The sequence below is a fragment of the Odocoileus virginianus genome, chromosome X (genome assembly GCF_023699985.2).
Source record: "Odocoileus virginianus isolate 20LAN1187 ecotype Illinois chromosome X, Ovbor_1.2, whole genome shotgun sequence".
Lineage (NCBI taxonomy): Eukaryota > Metazoa > Chordata > Mammalia > Artiodactyla > Cervidae > Odocoileus > Odocoileus virginianus.
The window spans coordinates 30,480,866-30,502,765 of NC_069708.1; the positions used below are offsets into that span (position 1 = coordinate 30,480,866).

Consider the following 21,900-nt stretch of genomic DNA (forward strand, 5'->3'; position numbering starts at 1 on the left):
GTGATTTTGGAGCCCAAGAAGAGGAAATCTGTCACTGCTTCCACCTTTTACCCTTCTATTTGCCATGTAGTAATGGGGCTGGATGTCATGATTTTTTTAAAATATTTAGTCCTAAGTCAGCTCTTTCACTCTTCTCCTTCACCCTCATAAAGAGGCTCTTTTAATTCCTCTTCACTTTCTCCCGTTAGAGTGGTATCATCCGCATATCTGAGGTTGTCGATGTTTCTCCTGCCTATCTTGATTCCAGCTTGTAACTCATCCAGCCTGGCATTTCTCATGATGTGCTCAGCATATAGGTTAAACAAATAGGGTGACAGCAGACAGCCCTGTCTTATCCCTTTCTCAATCTTGAAACAGTCAGTTGTTCAATACAGGGTTCTAACTGTTGCTCCTTGATCCACATACAGGTTTCTCAGGAGACAGGTAAGATGGTCTGGTATCCCTATCTCTCTAAGAGCTTTCCACAGTTTGTCATGATCCACATAGTCAAAGACTTTAGCATAGTTGATGAAACAGAGATAGATTTTTTTTTCTCCTGAAATTCCCTTGCTTTCTCTATAATCCAGTGAATGTTGGCAAGTTGATCTCTAGGTCCTCTTCCTTTTCTAAACCCAGCTTGGACATCTGGAAGTTCTTAGCTTGCATAATGCTGAAGCTTAGCATGAAAGATTTTAAGCATGATCTCAGTAGCATGGGAGATGAGTATGGTTGTCCAATGGTTGGCATATTCTTTGGTACTACCCTTCTTGGGAATTGGGATGAGGATTGACCCTTTCCAGTCCTGTAGCCACTGATGGGTCTTCTAGATTTGCTGACACAATGAATGCAAATCTTGATGGCATCCTCCTTTAGAGATTTGAATAGTTCTGCTGGAACTTCATTGCATCCAGTAGCTTTATTAACTGCAGGCCGTCTTAAGACCCTCTTCACTTTGCACTCCATAATGTCTGGCTCTGTGTGACCAAGCACACCACTGTAGTAATCTGGTTCATTAAGATAGTTTTTTATACAGTTCTTTCATGTATTCTTTTCATCTCATCTTGATCTCTTCTCTACTAGGTCTCTACTATTTTTATCCTTTAAACCTGTTATCCTTTTATCCTGTTCATTGAAGAAGACCTTCTTGTCTCTTCCAGCTATTCTTTGAAACTCTGCATTTAACTGGATGTATCTTCTCTCTCTCCCTTGCTTTTCACTTCTCTTCATTCAGCTATTTGTAAAGCCTCCTCAGATAACCATTTTACCTTCTTGCTTTCCTTTCCCTTTGGGATGATTTTGTTTGCTGCCTTCTGTACAATAGTACGGACCTCTGTCCATAGTTCTTCAGACACACTGTTAACTAGATATAGTCCCTTGAATCTATTTGTTACCTCTACTGCAAATTCATATGGGATTTGATTTAGGTCATACCTGGCTGGCCTAGTGTTCTTCCTGGTTTTCTTTAGTTTAATCCTGAATTTTGCTATGAGAAGTTGATAATCTTAGCCACAGTCAGCTCCAGGTCTTGTTTTTGCTGACTGTGACAAAAACAGGTCTTGTTTTTGTGACTCAGACAGCTTCTCCACTGTATGTATCTCATCTCCCCCAAATAAATTCAAGACGATTGAGTTCAGAGACAAAAATGCATTATCACCCTTAAGGATTCAATGTCTCACACTTAATATGCTCTCAAATAATACTAGCTTATTTATTCTGCTCTTTTCACAAATGTGTTATTTATCACAGCAGCAGAAACTATCAGACTGAAAATAAATCAGAAACTTCTTCTACCTTGAGCAGTAACTAATGATCTCATACAAAAATTTTTATTTTTACTCAAAGGAGTTGGAAATAAGGCTATATATAATATGCTAGAGTATGAAGTCAATGTTTTACTATGTCCAGCGTTTGACAAGGAATATAATACTTCTGAGCTCTGGTTATCATTAACACTGGAAAGCTGTATTAGCAAATTCAAGCAAATTTTGTTTTTCATATAAAGATTTTTACTTGATAAAAATATCCCACTTAGAGTATTAAATTATAAAAATTAAAGAGATGATTTTCACTCTCTTTAGCTGGACTTAGAAAGCAATTTTAGTGAGTTAAGGAAAACTTGGTTCTTTTCTGCTGGATTCTTTTAAAATGTCATTCTTGTCACAGCCAATACATTGATATAGAATAACTGGAATCAGCTGTACATAATTATTGTGTACCCTAAGTCTTGATCCTGACCTACTGAATTTTCAAACCAGGCTGATGGATACTCATGGATAGTTAATGAAATAGTTGATGGATAGTCATCAGATCACAAGAGAAGAGAACAAAAGAGGACAGGAAGAAAAAGACATACAAAACAAATCCAAAACAATTAAGAAAATGGCAATAAGAATGAAAATATAGATCATTACCTTAAATGTAAATGGATTAAATGCTTCAACCAAAAGACATAGACTGACTAAATGGATACAAAAGCAAGACCCACATATATGCTGTATCTACAAGAGACCCACTTCAGATCCAGGGACACATACAGACTGAAAGTAAGGGGACAGAAAAAGGTACTCCGTGCAAATGAAAATCAGAAGAAAGCTGGAGTAGTAATACTCATATCAGACAAAATAGACTTTAAAATACACTGTTATGTGAGACAAAGAAGGACACTACATAATGATCAAGGGTTCATCCATGAACAAAGTATAGCAATTGTAAATATATATGTACTCCACACAGGAACACCTCAATATATAAGGCAAATGCTAACAGCCATAAAAGGAGAAATCTACAGTAACGCAATAATAGTGGGGGACTTTAATATCCCATTTACATCAATAGATCATCCAGACAGAAAATCAATAAGGAAACACAGGTCATTTAATGTGCCTTAAATGACATGTTAAACTGGATGGTTTTAATCTGCTGTTTTGAATGAAATGTTCTTTAAATATCAAATTCATTCAAAGCAGCAGAATACACATTCTTCTCAAGTGCACATGGAATATTCTCCAAGATAGATCATGTGCTGGAGCACAAAGCAAGCAGTGGTAAATTTGATAAAACTGAAATCACATCAAATATCTTTTCTAAGAATAACACTCTGAGATTAGAAATCAACTACAAGAAAAAAAATGTAAAAAACACAAACATGTGGAGGCTAAACAATATGTTACTGAACAATCAATTGATCACTGAAGAAATCAAAGAGGACATCAAAAAATATCTAGAGGCAAGTGAAAACATAAACATGATGGTCCAAAACCTATGGGACACAGGGACTTCCCTGGTAGTCTAGTGGTTAAGACTCCATGTTTACATTGCAGAGAGCATAGGTTTGATCCCTGGATGGGAAACTAAGATCCTGCATGCCACATGGCACAGTCAAAAAATGAATAAACGGACAAAAAACCCAAAACCTATGGGACACAGCAAAATCAGTTCTAAGAGGAAAGCTTATAGCAATATAATCTTACCTCAGGAAACAGGAAATCTCAAATAAGCAACCTAAACTTATACATAAAGCAATGAGAGAAAAGAAGAGCAAAAAACCCCAAAATTAGTAGAAGGAAAGAAATGATAAAGGTAAAAAATAAACAAAATACTAATGGGAAAAAATAGCAAATGTGAATGAACAAAAAGCTGGTTCTTTGGAAAGATAAACAAAATTGATAAACCTTTAGCTAAACAATTAAAAGAAAAAAGGAACAGGACACAAATCAATAAAATGAGAAACGAAAAAGAAATTACATCCAGTGCCAGAGAAATAGAATGGATCATAGGAGACTATTACAAGCAACTATATGCCAATAAAATGGACAACCTATAAGAGAGGGACAAATTCTTAGAAATGTACAACCCCTCAAGACTGAATCAGGAAAAAAAAAACAGAAAATATGAACAGACCAATCACAAGTACTGAAATTGAAACTGATTAAAAAACTTTCAACAAACAAGAACCCAGGACCAGATGGCTTCACAGACACATACTATCAAACAGTCAGAAGAGTTACTACCTATCCTTCTGAAACTATTTCAAAAAACAACAGCAGAAGGAACAGTCCCAAACACACTCTATGAGACCACCATCACTCTGACACTAAAACTAGATAAAGATATCACACACAAAAATTACAGGCCAAAATCATTGATGAATATAGAGGCAAAAATTCTCAACAAAATACTGGCAAACTGAATCCAACAATAAAATAAAATGATCATACACCATGATCAAAAGGGACTTGTCCCAGGGGTGCAAGGATTTTTCAACATCTGTAAATCGGTGTGATATACTACATGAACAAATTGAAGAATAAAAATGATACTATCATCTCAATAGATGCAGAAAAAGCTTCTGACAAAAGTGAACACCCAGTTATGACAAAAACTCTAGAGGGTACCTACCTCAGTCTAATAAAGGTCGTATATGACAAAACCACAGCTTACATACTCAGTGGTGAAAAGCTGAAAGCTTTTCCTCTAAAGATGAGAAAGAAGACAAAGATATTCATTCTTGCCACTTTTACTCAACATAATTTTGGAAGTTCCAGCCACAACAATCAGAGAAGAAAATAAAGAAAAGGAATCCAAATTAGAAAGGAAGAAGTAAAACTGCCACTGTTTGCAGACGACATGATAATATGAATAGAACATCCTAAATGCACCACCAGAGAACTACTAGAACTCATCAATGAATTCTGTAAAGTTTGCAGGATACAAAATTAATAGGCAGAAATATGCTGCATTTATATACACTGAGAAGGAAAGATCACAAAGAAAAATTAGGGAATTAATCCCATTTACCATCACATCAAGAAGAATAAAATACCTAGGAATAAACTTACCTAAGGGAAGGAAAAGACCTGTATTTAGAAAACTATAAGATACTAATGAAAGAAATCAAAGAAGACACAAACAGATGGAAAGATTTACCATGTTCTTGGACTGAAATAATCAATATTGGCAAAATGACTACAATATCCCAGCCATCTACAGATTCAATGCAATCCCTATCAAATTAACAATGGCATTTTTCACAGAACTAGAACAAAAATGTTCACAATTTGTATGGAAACACAAAAGACCCCAAATAGACAAAGAAGTTTTGAAAAAGGAAAACAGAACTGGAAGAGTCATGCTCCCTGATTTCAAACTATATTATAAAGCTACAGTCATCAAAACAGTATGATACTGACACAAAAATAGTAATATAGATCAATGGAACAGGATAGAGAGCCTATAAATAAACCCACACACCTATAGTCAATTAATCTCTGACAAAGAGGAAAGAATATACAATGGAGAAATGAAATTCTCGTCAGTAAGTGGTGCTGGAAAAACTGAACAGCTATATATAAAAGAATGAAGTTAAAGCATTCTCTAACACCATTCACAAAAATAAACTAAAAATGGATTAAAGACCTAAATGTAAGACTAGATACAATAAAATTCTCAGAAGAAAACATAGGCAGAACACCCTTTGACATAAATCTCAGTAATATCTTTTTTGTATATACCTCCTAGAATATTCAAATTAAAACAAAAGTAAAAAAATGGCCAAGTAATATTTCATTGTATATACGTACCACATCTTTATCATATATTAATGCATTATGTGGAATCTAGAAAAATGGTACAGATGACCTTATTTGCAAAAAGAAGTAGAGACACAGCTGTAGAGAAAAAAGGTATGGACACCAAGAGGGAGGCGGGATGGGATGAATTGGGGAATTGAGATTGACATATAGACACTATTGATAATACGTATAAAATAGAGAACTAATGAGAACATACTATATACCTCAGGGAACTCTACTCAGTGCTCTGTGGTGATCTAAATGGGAAGGAAATCCAAAAAAGAGGGGATATATCAATATGTATAGCTGATTCACTTTGTTGTACAGTAGAAACTAACACAACATTGTAAAGCAATGTTCAATACTATACTTGAATAAAAATTAATAAAATAAAAAAATAAAAGCAAAAAATAAGCAAATTGGACCTAACTAAACTTAAAAGCTTTTGCACAGCAAAGGAAACCATAAAGAAAATGAAAAGACAACCTACAGAATAGGAGAAAATATTTGCATATGAAGCGACCAACAACAGATTAATCTAAAAAATATAAAAACACCATGTGTAGCTCAATATCAAACAAACAAACAACCCAATCAGAAAATAGTCAGAAGATCTAAATATACATTTCTCCCAATAAGGCATACAAATGGCCAAAAAGTACATGAAAAAAATGCTCAATATTGCTAATTATTAGGCAAATGCAGATCAAAACTACAATAAGGTATCGTCTCACGCTAGTCAGAATGGTCATCATAAAAATTCAACAAACAATAAATGCTGGAGAGAGGATGTGAAGAAAAGGGAACTACACTGTTGGTGGGAATGTAAACTGGTGCAGCCGCTATGGAGAACAGTACGGAGGTTCTTTTAAAAACTAAAAGTAGAGTTATCATAAGATCTAGCGATCCCACTCCTGGGCATATATCTGGAGAAAACCGTAATTTGAAAAGATACATCCACCCCAAAGTTCATAGCAGCACTGTTAATATTTAGAATAGCCAGGACATGGAAGCAACCTAAATATTCATTAACAGAGGAATGAATAGAGAAGGTGTGGTATGGGATATATATATATATAAAATGGAATATTACTCAGACATAAAAGGAATGAAATAATGCCATTTGCAGAGATGTAGATGGCATCTAGAGATGATCATATTAAGTGAAGTAGGTCAGACAATGACAAATACCAAGTGATATCATTTATTTGTGCAATCTAAAAAATGATAAAAATCAACTTATTTACACAACAGACTCACAGACTTAAAAAACAAGCTGATGGTTACCAAAGGGGAAAGGTGAAGGGAGGTTTAAATTAGGAGTTTGGGATTAACATACACATACTACTGTGGTGTTAGAGAAGACTCTTGAGAGTCCCTTGGACTGCAAGGAGATCCAACCAGTCCATCCTAAAGGAAATCAGTCCTGAATGTTCATTGGAAGGACTGATGCTGAAGCTGAAACTCCAATACTTTGGCCTCCTGATGCCAAGAGCTGACTCATTTGAAAAGACTCTGATGCTGGGAAAGATTGAAGGCAGGAGGAGAAGGGGATGACAGAGGATGAGATGGTTGGATGGCATCACCAACTCAATGGACGTGAGTCTGAGTAAACTCTGGGAGTTGGTGATGGACAGCGATGCCTGGCATGCTGCAGTCCATGGTGTTGCAAAGAGTTGGACACGACTGAGCAACTGAACTGAACTACCATATATAAAATAGATAAGTAGTGAGGAACTACTATATAGCACAGGGAACTCTACTCAATATTCTGTAATAACCCATATGGGAAAAGAATCTGAAAAAGAATTGATATATGTTATTAGTATAACTGAATCACTTTGCTATATACCTGAAAGTAACAAAACACTGTAAATTAGCTATGGTGGTGGTGGTTTAGTTGCTAAGTCATGTCTGACTCTTTGCAACCCCATGGACTGTAGCCCACCAGGCTCCTCTGTCCATGGGATTTTCCAGGCAAGAATACTGGAGTGGGTTGCCATTTCCTTCTCCAGGGGATCTTCCTGACCCAGGAATCGAACCCGGGTCTCCTGCATTGCAGGCAGATTCTTTACCGACTGAGCTATGAGGAAAGTCATAAATTAGCTATACTCCAATATAAAATAAAAATTAAATTAAAAAAAGATGAAAAATTAGGGTCATAAGTGATGAAGTAGTCAGAATTTGCTGCAGTAGTCAAATGGGATTTATTCTATGTTTTATTACTTCAATCATTCATATGTTCATGAATTATTTATATTGTTAAAATTAACAAAAAGTCATAAGCACCACAGAAAATCTTCTCAGAACAATACATCAATCTGTCACTTTTCATTTGCAGATTTTTTTCTATGCAAGTATATACATTAATCTCATCAGAGAAATCTCTTTAATCTCTTGACTTCATAAAGGTGTTTCTTTACTTCATATGTTTCTGTACTAAAATAAGGCTGGCATATACCTACTGTACAGCACAGGGTACTATACTCAGTATTTTGTAATAACCTACAAGGGAAAAGAATCAGAGTCAGCAGGGGGAGGTAAAAGGAGTTGCTTGTGTTAATAAGTTCTTTGAATTGGGTAAGAGCTCCTTCCTTTTCTATCTACAGATTTGGCACCACAATGCCTCATTCTAAAACTGGACTTCCTGGTAGAGAAACAGCTAGATATCTAACTGGGGAAACATTTAGAAAGGCTTGTTTCCCATCTCTTCTCCCCACCTCAATGCCTTTCCAGGTCCTTATTCAGCTGTATTCATTCCAGGTACAGTTTGTGATAACTACGACAAGTTCCCACTCAAAATCTCTGTCAGTTACTGCATTATTGGGACCAGGCTGGTACTAACAACATAAAGAAATGTTGAGGCACAGAAGTAAGCATAATATCACATAGAGACAAAGAATAGGTGGCAATGGAATACATGACATGAGAACTTAACTTTTAGCTCTTCACCAAAATATCTCAAGATGACTCAATAATCTGATGGGAGAAACATGGAGGGTAAAGTTCTGTTTATTTTTCCTTTGAGGGCTGCCTTTTAGAAAAGTATACTACATGGATGTGTAGCCTTGCTCATATATACTATCATTTATTTTTTCATGCATTAGACAATTCTAAAGCAGAATGGGAATGAGATTTTAAAGAAAATTTAACCAATGTGCATGAACCAGGGTAGAGTTGTTGCCCAATGATTGCATCAGTTCAAGAAAAGCACTACAAGTTACACTGGCAGAACTGTTCACAAACATGTTTAGCACTGTTTATTATGTTTCCTGATCTATCTGATTGGTTATAGGTTATAATATCACAAACTGGCAAGAAACCTTTCAAGCTGTCATCTAATCCTACCTAAGCCAACTATATTTGCTAAACAAATCTGGCTATACTTGCCTTTCTCCAGCCAAATGGCACTTATGAGGTTGACATGCTTGCATAATCTTTCTGTACACTATTTTCCCTCTACACTACATTAGCTGTGTTAACATAGTCTTTATTAGTCTGCTGAGTGGAGAAAAGACTTCCTTCTCAACCTACTTACCTCGGTTGTCATCCTCATTTTCTTCCCAGGGCTCTTCGTTTGCTAGCAATGGGTTCTGTGATTCATTCATAGACCTCATAGGGAAGGAGTGTCCATCACCAGGGCTGGTGGGAAAATGAAGGCAGTGAGATCTTGCAGCCTAGACTTTTTATGAAGGTAATAACCCTATTAGAAGCAGGAGGAAGGTTCTTAGAAATATTGAAACCCTTTAGCTTATTGGCTAAAGTCAAACTGGAATGGGCTCTTATAATAGCATCATTTAGTTACTCTATTGCTCTCAATTTCTTTATCTCGTTTGTTTGTCTGAATCAGTGTTGACTGTTTTTTGTTTTTAAGCAGCTGTTTAACTTGCTTCCCACAATGCCCAGTATAGCAAAATGCACATATAGCAAGTTTCATAAATATAATTTAATGATGATTCCAATTTATACCCCATTATATTATTGCTTTGGCTTTAAATTTTCAAGAAAAATTAGCAGATTCAGAGTCACTGAATTTGCTGGAGATAAGCTGCTATTAATTGGTAATAAATAATAATGATGTCTGAATGCCCTATTGTTTGGCTTGTATGACAGAAAATTTATTAAGGGCTGGGGGGAAAGCAGCAGAGTGAGGCATTTCTTAGAGTTCAGATTCTGGGGGGCTATTATCCTACCTCAGAATTGATAGTTCTTGACAGAGGATATAACTACACTGATTATAAGTGAGTGGGCTTTGATTTTTGCTCCCGTTCCTTATTTCAAAGAAGACTCATTGAAACTTCCCTTTGGTGGAGTGATTGTGTGTGTGTTTGTGTATTTATGTGTGTGAGTGGGGTGTAAATAATTGCTGGTAATAGTTATTAATCAACATAATGCACTAACACAATTTTATCTTGTGATTTATAGCCAGGGCAGTAGGATATACCACAGCTCTTAAATAAATGAACCTGTAAAATATTAACTGGTACAGTGGAACTATTAGGACAATTCTCTTCATGAGAATTTTATCTCAATTACTAGCAAAGTTTCCTCAAATAAGTGAACAAATGGATATCTGAAGAATGGATCTAAAAGAGGACTGAAAGAAGGCTATAAGCTTTGTGCCAGAGCTAGTTTGTTGATGGTAGGTTAATCTGGTACATGAAGTCACTCAGAGGACACAAGCTCACCTCTCCTTTATTGGTTTCCCTTCATCCTTGCTGAAATTATAAGAATTACCTACAGTCTCTAAATCAATCTTTGTTTATTTTTACTTAAATTAAAAACTTTAATCCAAAACTATGAAAAGTGAAGAAAAGAGAAATAATTCCTAAGACTATATTACACATAGCACTAAAAGCATTTGGGGGTATATTTTCCCTCTGTTGTTTCTTTTCTCTTTATATTTGTATATATCAAAAAACATAAGAATTTCCATGTCTTTTGTTCTACTAATTCCACTTCTGGGAATTTTGCTAAAGCTAGAGATAGACACAAAAATGTCCATTATGCTATTATTTCCAGCCAATAATCTAACAACCTAAACATCTAACAATATATATATATACACACACACACACACACACACATATATATATATATGTTGTTTGGTGTCTTTAGTCACTCAGTCATGTCCAACTCTTTGCGACCCCATTGACTGTAGCCCACCAGGCTCCTCTGTCCATGGGATATATATATATATATATATATATATATATATATATATATTTTTATATACACATGTATATTTTTTCCCACTGGATGGAATATGACATAGTCAAAGGTAATGGTTATAAAGACTATGTTACAATAAGGAGAAATGTTCACTGTATTTTAAGTGAAAAATATAAAATTCAAAATAGTATGTATACTGTGATTAAAAATACATACAAATATATATAGAAAAAATCAGTTGTTTACCAAATTCACTTATAAATGACTTGTACCAGTTTACACTGCACACAAAGAATAAGAATGCTTACTTCATCACACCCTCACCTCCTGATTTATCTTCCCTGGTGGCTCAGCTGGTAAAGAATCCACCTGCAATGTGGGAGACCTGGGTTCGATTCCTGGGTTGGGAAGATCCCCTGGAGAAGGGAACAGCTACCTACTCCAGTATTCTGGCCTGGAGAATTCCATGGATTGACTCTCGCAAAGAGTCAGATATGACTGAGCGACTTTCACTTTCACTAACCTAGTAATAAAAAACTCGGGAAATAGAGTTTTACATTGAACAGATATCTGCAGCATAATACAGTCAAAATTAGATTGCCACTTCAAGTCATGGTCCCACATCAACTTCTTTCACTGGTAATAATTACCTACCTAGACCCAATAGGTATTAACCAGAACTTCTTATTATCGCCAAACACTTGCTGGATATTTTTGACGAAGCCAAGGTTGAACCCATTTTTCTCTGGGCCGCTCATAAACACTGGAGTACAGAAGGCCTCTAAGGAAGGGCAGGGAAATTGGAGAAAAGAAGAGAGCAATAATCAGGACTATTATAATTTTACAGTTCTCCATGAATGTGACTTGTTTCTATGGTGTCATTCTGCTGTGGTACCGTAGGCCCCTCTTTCTTAGTTATTGCTAAATTATTTAGTAAAAACTAGCATAATCACTTTACTACAAGGCAAGTTTTTATTAAGTGCAAAGAATTGGCACTCTTTTTTTTAAGGCAGAAGAAACACAGGATGATAGAAATCAATGAATAGTAATGGAATAGTATGTATTTTGTACTGCATGTAAGGAGTGAAAAACCAAATCTGAGTGCTTTATTTGAATCTAAATTGTAATAACAGCCAAATGGTCTCTATATTTAGAGCTGGTGCCAAAATAATGATACATAAAGAGATAGTAATGGCATTGATTTGGTTGTGAAACATTTCAGAAATGAAGATGTTCTCACTGAAGCCTGCAATGTAAGAAACTGAGTTTTATTCCAGAAAAAATGTCAATGAGTGAACTATAATCACCTCAATGACTATAGAAATTGGACCATGTTAGTGCACATTATTTTTAGATACACATTTATCCCATTAAGCAAACATTTTCATTGTTGGACTCTGGCTGCATCTAGCCATTTCCCTTTTGTTCTTTTTTCAGATTCTGTTATCATGAAGCTTTTAGTACTTTTCTATATTGTGGCTAATCTTTAAACCAAATGTGCTAATCTACCACCCTAGCAACTAAGTGCTACATATATATTTGGTTTAGAAAATAAGTGCAAATACTTCTTAGCTGTCATCATTATTAGCAAATAAATTCCAAAAACATAGTGGCTTTCACACTATACTTTCCTCAAATTCACCTTAGCTAAACATTCAACATTTAGACACTTTCTCCTTAACCCTCATGCATTGATTTGTATACGGTATAAATATTTGTTTCACCATGAAAACAACTGTTGTATCAGATCCATCAGAAATATAGTTCTACAAATAACAGCCCAGAGTATAGAGTAATGGAAAATTTTTCATTTCTTGTGCTCATTTTCTATAGACTCACTTGTTCAACGTGTTTATCTCATTCCCACAGTCCCTACACAGCTCCTTGATAACTGTAGATATTCAATGATTTGTTGGTTTGGATTCTCTCTCAGGAGAACGTTTTTAGAAATGCTCAATGAGATTTTTCTACCTTTGTTGACCTTGACCTCTGCCTTCTGATGTTCCCTTCTGTGCTGATTCTTTCCTGCACTCCCTTATGTGAACACCTTTCAGAAATTTTTAAGCTGCAAATCTAGGGAGCTACCTGGAGAAGGAAATGGCAACTTACTCCAGTACTCTTGCCTGGAAAATCCCATGGACAGAGGAGCCTGGTAGGCTACAGTCCATGGAGTCGCAAATAGTCTGACAGGATTGAGTGACTACACTTTACTAGCCAGTGTGTGTGTGTTAGTCGCTCAGTCATGTCTGACCCTTTGTGACCCCATGGACTGTAACCCACCAGGTTCCTCTGTTCATAGGATTCTCAGTGCAAGAATACTGGAGTAGGTTGCCATTTCCTTCTACAGCTTTTACCCGGTATGAACTATAAAAAGCAATGGTCGCTTTTTATGTGAGGTTTTATTCACTAATGTTCTCTTTAGTCTGTAAGTTTCATTTACTATGGCTTTCCAGTTTGGTAAAACGTGTTTACATCTGTCCCTGTTCGGAGGCAAAGAAACGTCATTGCAGCTGAAATGCTTCATTCGAAGTTTTTCTCTTCCTTGGGAACAAACCACTAGTCACAGGGATATATATTCATATGTTTTTTTCCCTAGTCTTAATATCCAATCTTACCTAAGGTAGTTTTGTTTCTGCTGACAAGCCAACAATGGTAACCAAAGAGAATCACAAGGCTGACAAAAAACATGCAGGCCACAAAGAGGAGAAAAAGGACATGGAACTTAGAGCGAACACCAGGCAATTCCCCCTAGAAAAGAAATAATAAACAAACAGAAACAAAGGATTAAAGTTGTAAGGTTTGGGTAGTTTTTCTGTATTGGTTAGTACTTTTTTCATATATATAAAATGTCTGCTATAATTAAAAGTAGATTTTGTATAATTTTTGCAAAACAGTTCTTTCTGTGGTTGACCATTCCACATTATGGATATGCTTTTGTCCAACACAGCCTAAATGGATCTTTGCTTAAGCGCAGTTCAGTGTAAAATAAGAGTATATGATGTGTCAGAAAAGAGTAATGTTAAAAGAGTATGCTCAGGACATAATTCGTATGGAATTTCTTAAAGCTTGTACTCCATTTAGTTTGTAAATTATGAGTGATTAGCTAGAGGTGATCTTGAGGTCATATCATATGGTTCATCCTCTTGCCTCAAGGTGGCTTACTCTGGAATACTTTATATGTCATGTTTCTTGGGATGTATGTATGTTGACAATGTCACAGTGATATATGTATGAAGTTAAAATACATAGGTAGTATTTTTAAATGTTTTACCTGTAAGTCATGACCTGATCTTAAAACCACTGCAAATTTTATGTGTTTTTTAAATAGCTGAATGTGCTGGTATGTTACATCCTATGAAACAGCTGTTAAGATAGTAAAATCAAGCAAGATTTGACAGGCAATTGTAGAAGTAGGTAGCTAAAGATTTTCATAGTTAGTTGAGACATCTTATTTTCCATATGGCAACAGTTTTTTTTTTAATGTAGCCCTATTAGAATGAATGTTCTAAAGTTCTATAGCATGCACAGAATGTAACATTTTGTCTTCTGAAGAGAACCTTAGAAAACATTTTCAGTTTTGGAGTAAGCAGTTGGGAGAATGACTTTTCTTTATTTCCCCCTTTCCTGTGCTGATCATTGTTTTGGTATGATGGATTGCTTTGAAATATTTCCAAATGCTCTTAAGTAATAAAGGTGGTTAAAGTGGACCTTGATATTAGGATCTAGTTCTACTACAGTTTGGAAAGAGAAAATTAAGACTTAGAAGCAGTTGGCAAATTCAGATAGTACAGTTTTTTTTCTTCTCTTTGAAGAGATATATATATATATTTATTTTGGTGTAAGGAAATACTAGGAGTCTTCTAGAGAGTATGTGTTTGAAGGATGAAGATAAGTGGAAGTAAACTAGTCAGATGCTTTCAGCTGAGGGGTGGTCTAGGTGAAATTTGCCTGGGGGAAGAGTAGTCCAGGATATGGCAACACCAAGAAATTTGACCTTCAGGAACTTTTATGTGAAGCTCCCTTTTGAAATGATCCCTCTACAAAATCTTGGCTTAACCACTCAAATTGAATTTAATTGATTTTTCTTTCATTCATTTCGAATTTATAGGAAAGAATTTGTGGTGGTTTTTGACTGGCTGGACTTTTGTTTTCAAAATGTCTACTTTTTTATGTTTTAAAGCTCACATTTATTTTACTTATCTTTCATGTTTAAATGGACAATAGCAAATGGCTGGGTAGCAGGGACTGATATAAAGTCAGTTTACACTCTGAGTAGCCGAGTTGAAAGTCTTTCCTCCCTGAATTGCTCCTACAGAAATCTCTTCTGTCTGCCAAAGCATATCTACTGTGTTGTCCTTTGATAAACTACTTAGATATTTAGATTTTTTGTTAGAAGAAAGTGACCGTATGTTCAAAATTAACTTCTCAGGAGATAACCAAGCTAAATTACTCAAAGCAATAATCACCAGAAGCAGTTCAGGGGAATACAGGTAGAATAATACTATCATCTCAGTTCTAAAAGAATTCTTAAGTCTCTATGAGGAGATTCTTGGCCCCTTGTGAGACGTGTGTATTATTACTTTTTCATAAAGCAAATATCAGTTTGCTATCAAAGTAGCTACTTTTTAAGTTAACATTGAGAGGAGAACCACAGTCTGATGGTCTTCTGAATTATGTATTTCAAAAGAGGTAGAACTTTATAGCAGGACCACAATGGGCAATAACACATGGTACAGTATTTAAGATTACTGGGCTGAGAGTCAGTTCAAGTTCTCTCTTTGAAACTTAGAAGCTGGGTGATCCTGAACAAGTCACTTAGCTACTATGACCCTCAGTTTATAATATTTAAATGAGACTAATACTTCCTTCTCTACCTAGTTCACTAGGTTGTGATGAGGATAAGATGAGATAATAGATATGAAAGTGCTTTGAAAATGGTAAAGTACCATACAAATGGAGGTTGCTGTTCTTAGGAACACAGCTAATCTCCTTGATACATGGCTTTTAAAATACATGGCACCGTTTACTTTTCATTTTAGGGGAAGACTCAATTTAAACTGAGAAAGCCATCTTTAAACCACACCAAAGTGCTCTCTGGCTAGAGAGGCTGCAAAGAAGCATTTCTCTGAACTGTCAGTGCCCTTTTCATGATGAGGGCAAGCCAGGGCATGTTTCCTTGCCTCTCATCTGTCAGGTATGAGCTAATCTATTGCAGAGAGAAAAAATGAAGGAATAGGAAAAGGAGAAGGCTATGTTTACCTCTGATAGGGCTTGTGAATACTGGCACATTTCTGGAGATTAATTCATATCCAGATATTATCTTTTAAGAGTAAAAGAAGCATACTGCACTGGGCTAGCATTATGGTATTTGATTACTTGCTAGGTAGGAGGACCCAAGGCAAATGTATGAAATACAACTAGTTCTTTAACAGTAGCTTACTGTATCAAGGACCAAGTAAAGTCTGTAGTGAAGACCAAGGCTGATACTTTCCCTGCTGAATTGAATGCAGGAGATTTTCTTTATGGTCAAGGTAGTAGTTCAGTATGTGAAGAGAATGCCAAACAGGCAATAGAAACCTGGGCAGTAGATAAGAGATCCTGTGATGTGGAAAGCAGCCAAAGAAGAGACATAAGGATGATGAAGCATTTTGTATTTGGGGAAAATTTGTGAGAAAACTTCACATCTGCTTATACTTTTATATCCCTGAGTTGAAGATTTTGATATGCATTATATAATGACTGATTCTTAAAGTTATTAGATATGGGAATTGATTAAGCAAGTTGAGGTGAGAATGGAAAGTCCATACCTCTGTAATTTTCTACACTAGTACAGCAGAAAGTACTAATTAATAATTTATATATTCTCAGCTATTTAGGTTCTTACTGCCTTGTCTTTCTCCTTTTTTCTCCAGTTTTTTTATAACCTAGATTCTAGTCACTTGCTTTACCTCTCACCTTGAGGTGAGATATTCTTGTTATACAGGCTCTTGTCCAATTCCTAAAGTAATAACTAGTAGCTCTGCCCACAACTGTTTTTTGCTATACCAGTTCACTTTGGAAAGCCCTCATCATGTAAGGTTATGTCTTAATAATTATAGTTGTGGGAAAGACATATTCTGGAGTTCTTTGGCATGAAATTTAAAATATATATATTTCACTATACTGCTGCCAGATCCTGTAAATATATACAAACTGAAAATCTGCCTTCAATTCTTTTGGGAATAGGTAGAATATAACTGATATCTTCAAACAGAAGAAACGTGAAAGGATTTTTTAAAAAAATATTTCATTATAATTATTGGAATCATGTTTTGAAAGGTAAAGTACTTTCAACATCTGTTTCATTTGATCTTGGCAAAGAGCCAGTGAAGCAGGTAGCAGAGCCAGTATGAGAACTCAGTTATCCTAAAAGCCAACCCAGAGTTTGTCAAAGTTCAAATAAGTTCCTTAATAAGGAGAGACTGGAAAAACAAGTTCATGTCTCATGTGTTTCTTCCTTTTCATTTGGTCTTTTGTGAAGATGAGTTAATGAATCTTTCCAATAGAAGTAGGAATTAAATCTTCTTTGAACAGGGAATTAGAAAGTATTTTCTGGCAATGAGGGAGTACTTCGTCAGCCTTTGTCTCAGGAAACTAGGGATTTAGAATTAGTTTCAATATTTTTCAAACCTAAAATTGGTAAGAAGTGGATTTTTAAAACTTGATTAGATAAATACATTGTAAAGACTCAGTAAGAGTAAAGAGATTAGGTTCATGGAGGCCCAACAAGGTTCTCACATGTAATAGTAAATTGTTTAACTGACATCTAAATAATAGCCTCCTAAATCTCAGAATATTTAACATGGGAGACTCATTTACTGTTTCTTCCTTTCTGATTAATTCAGTATTAACTACTAAAAATGTAAAAAAAGAAAGTAAGTTGAACAAGGTGACAGATTGGAGCAGGTGTGTATTCTGGCGGGGTGGGGGGACCAGAAGGGGGGACCCTTCTGGATTATTTAACTTACTCTCCAGTATTTGATGAAATAGCTGAAGACCGTTGTAGCAATGTACAGGCAATAGAGAACAGAATAAGCTAAGAACTGAAGGAAGAATTTATAGTTGGAAAATCCAATGCAGTTATTAACCCTAAAAAAGGGAAAAAAAGAAAAACATTTGAAATCAGGATCCATTGATTTAGAACACACTGAGAGACAGCGAAATATGTTACCCCTGCTGCTTCATTTTCTGCTGTACAGAAAACAGGAATTGAAGTCCCTTAATAGGAACAGATTGGAAAAATAAGTTCATGTCTCACTTGTTTTTCCTTTTATTTATAGACACAGAAACACCTGGCCTATATAATAGGTTTCTGACACATCCAAGCAAACCTTGATCTTGGATTCTGAAAACCTATTAGAATCTCAGCAACTATACTTATTATAGTATGGTATATTCTCTTTATCATGGTTTCATACTGGTTCTTTGGGTCAGACATACAAAATTTAGAAAAGAATTGCTTACATTAACAATCTAGAGTATTTCAAACATCAAAATGCTAAAAACAGAACTGAATTGTGTAATGTCAAAGAGAACTATTTGTGCTCTCTTTCATTATTATAGCTAATGGACAAGAGACCATTAGTTCTGTGACACCAGGAATTCATTGTCACACCATTGGTGGTATATTTATTCTTGCTTTAAAATGTTATGCCTTCCCTGTTACCTACATAACTACAAATCCCAATGAATTATGGTAGCAGAAATAGGCATTTTACAACTATGTTTAGGAAAGTAGGCATATTGAGCAACTTTGACCCTATTAGATGAGAGAAATGAATCAAAAGGACATACCATGGGCAATGATGGTCCATTTTTAAAACACACCTACAAAAGGAACAAAATACAGTGTGATAAATTTCAGAATTGAATTCAAGTTATCCAGCAGTATTTTTACATGGTACCAATACATTCATTCCTAGATTTACACTACAGCCTCTCCAAAACTATTGTGTCCTCAGTTGTTCCTAGGATAAGCCAATCACTAAAATTTAGGATCTTGTTGGCAGCAAGTTACATGCCTACAATTCAACCTTTAAAAGCCATTGGGAACTCTAGGATATTGACACAGAGAATAGGTCCAAGATATCTCCCCTCACTTTACTTACTTAGTTGAATAAAAGTAAAAAATAAAACATGACCACAGCCTATGCTTGAATCAAGGTTAAGAGAAACATGGATGAAACAAGCACTTAAGAAGGACATGAAGATTATATTTATTAGCATAAAACTGGGATTTTACAAAGCTGGAGGAATTTGAGTAATAAAATTAAGTAGCATTGACTTATAACCCCAAAGATAAAATTATTATCCATGTCCACATGGGCTTCCCTGATGGCTCAGTCGGTAAAGAATCTGCCTGCAATGCAGGAGACCCCGATTCAATTTCTGGGTTGGGAAGATCTGCTGGAGAAGGGATAGGCTACCCACTCCAATATTCTTGGCTTCCCTTGTAGCTCAACTGGTAAAGAATCTGCCTGCAATGCAGGAGACCTGGGTTCGATCCCTGGGTTGGGAAGATCCCCTGGAGAAGGGAAAGGCTACCCACTCCAGTATTCTGGCCTGGAGAATTCCATGGATTGTACAGTCCATGGGGTCACAAAGAGTCGAACACGACTCAGCAACTTTCACATATTGATATAAGTAAATGATTGAATAAATAAATGAGGGAGAAGAGACAAATCTCCCATGTAGAGGAATTCCAAATAATTTTTGTAGATATTGGGCCTTTAGGGTGGGGAGTGGGGGGAGGATAACATTCCTTTAGTGTTGGCTGCACACCGACACTTCCTTCTACAGAGTACAGTATGGAAGACAGGGTGGAGGAAGAGTAGCTTTACAGTGGAGAAATCTGACAAACACTCCTCAGTCAGATGATTAGCACTGCAGTGATAAGTTATGTCTATAGTATTTACCCTTGATATGACTCAATGAAAATTACTCTTAACCTCTCTAGTCTTCCTTTCCCAAAAGACATTACTCAAATCTTATCATGAGAAAAATATCAGACAAATCCTTAGAGTATTCTACAAAATATCTGACAATTCTAAAAACTGTCAAGGTTATCAAAAATAAGTAAAGTCTGAGAAACTGTCACAGCTAAGAGGAGCCTATGAAGACATGACAATTAAATGGTATCCTGGAACAGAAGAAGGATATTAGAGAAAAACTGAGGAAATCTAAATAGTGTATGGACTTTGGTTAAAAATTAAAAAAATAATGTTGGTTCATTAATTTTCACAAATGTACCATATTAACACAAGATAATAATAGGGAAAATGGTGCAGGATATATGAAAACTATGTTTACAATAATTCTATAAATCTAAAACTGTTCTCAAATAAAATGTTTATTTTTAAAAATGTGTTTTGAGTTCTCTTTCTTATCTTTAGAATAGTTTGAATCATCATCATCTCTATTAGGCTATTTGGCATGTACTCATCATGATTGAAAGGAAATGCTCTTTAGGATCAACATACTAGAATAAGTCACTTGGTTGTCAAGGCAACCATCAGTGGCCAAGCTCAGCCTAGGGGAATTATGGCTGTCACTTACATGGCACAGACAGAACAGTGGTGGCAGCGATCTGGCTTGATCAAATGGCACCGGTCACAGAATCTTACAGCTATAGGAAAAATAAGGCAGTTAGCATTGGTTAGGGATCAATAAGAAACCAAATATCTTACTAACCTATCTAGATGACTTGTTATACACTGATTACAGGTATCCAAACTCACCTCACTTCAAGTAAACAAGCAAAAGATCACATAAGAGAATTGTAGTATGTATTTTTTCCCTGTTGGATAAATCGTAAAAGCACCTTTTGGAGGATGATTGTAAGGGGGAAAGTTTTCATATCTGGATATCTGATCATAAAATTCTGTATTATGAAACAAACTATACTGTCAATTACTCGAGTTATTTTGGGGAAATCATTTACCCTCTGTTTACTCCAAGTTTCCTATCTGAAAACAGAATTCATCATTTATCTCCTGTCTCCAGAGGTTGGACTGTATGAGGAGGATAAAACTCCTAAGGTATGGTAAAGAGGGTGGTTCTTAGTCATTAGAATAAGAATTTGAATAATAGAAGAGACATTCTAGAACAGTTAGTTCAACTGACCATTCTGCAGATAAAGAAAATAAAGACCTGAGCTATATCAAGTGACTTACACAAAGTCACATAGTAAGCAAGTAGCAATGGCAGGGCTATGACTTGTAGAGTTTTTATGATCCTTTAGTTCAGGATTCTCTTCACTTTGTAAATATGATATAAATAATATTTCTCCTTCCCTCTCTACCTTCTTCCTTCTTTTCTTTATTTCCTTAGATAAAAGATATTTTCCTTTCCTTCTAACTTTCTCTGTGTTCATTGATAGAGTATGCCTGTTTAATGTGACTATTAAGTTTAACAAAATTATGAATAATTTGAGCTAATATAAAAATTCCATCTAAAGTGTACCTTAAGCACACATAACTGATTCAAATTCAGCAGAGTTTCTGTGTTCATTCTACAAGGGACATGCATGTTTAGGTCCTTCAGCATGTTTTAAAAAATATGGTCAAATGCCACTATCCAGTTTAAGCCACTATCACTTCTGATTTAGAAGACTGAAATAATTCCAAATTATTCACTTTGCTTTCATTCTTGCCCCTTCACAATACATTCTTTACAGAATAGCCAAATGATTTGTCAAAATCTCAATCAGATCTTATCACTCTCCACTAAAAACCTTCAGTGGATTTCCAACACTCTTAGCATGGCAAGTCCCCCTGTTTTTTGGCCACACTGTGTGGCTTGCAGGCTCTTAGTTCCCAAACCAGGGACTCAGCCTGGCCCCAGCAAGTAAAAGCACTGAGTCCTAACCACTGAACTGCCAGGGAATTTCTGCAAGTAATTTTTTCTTATTTGAGTCCCAGATCATATGACATTGCCTAAGAGAAGCCCTCTCTATTACTGTGTATCAGGGATGTGAACAAATGCTTCAACAGTTGAGGGAACAGTGATTAGTGAAGAACCTGAGAATTCATGCCTTGTTTAAAGAGTCACTACCACTTGGCTTTAGCTAATTTTTGCCATTGGGAAATACAGATCGAATGTTGCCAGTGTCTGAGTTTTCAAAAGAAGTCAGAAATGTGGA

At 35.7% G+C, this 21,900-nt stretch overlaps 1 protein-coding gene across 3 annotated transcripts in view; it reads right to left on the reverse strand.

Moving 5' to 3' along the window:
* ZDHHC15 (zinc finger DHHC-type palmitoyltransferase 15) overlaps nt 1-21,900 on the reverse strand; it is a 131,595-nt gene that overhangs the window by 42,276 nt on the left and 67,419 nt on the right. For all 3 annotated transcript variants that reach the window (XM_070462082.1, XM_020882476.2, XM_070462083.1), the window contains exons 5-10: nt 20,316-20,385; nt 18,555-18,587; nt 17,729-17,849; nt 13,337-13,469; nt 11,376-11,502; nt 9,088-9,191 (exon numbers count right to left, since the gene is read on the reverse strand). In XM_070462082.1, the coding sequence (XP_070318183.1) occupies nt 9,088-9,191; nt 11,376-11,502; nt 13,337-13,469; nt 17,729-17,849; nt 18,555-18,587; nt 20,316-20,385 (588 nt within the window). The remainder of the gene's footprint in view (nt 1-9,087; nt 9,192-11,375; nt 11,503-13,336; nt 13,470-17,728; nt 17,850-18,554; nt 18,588-20,315; nt 20,386-21,900) is intronic.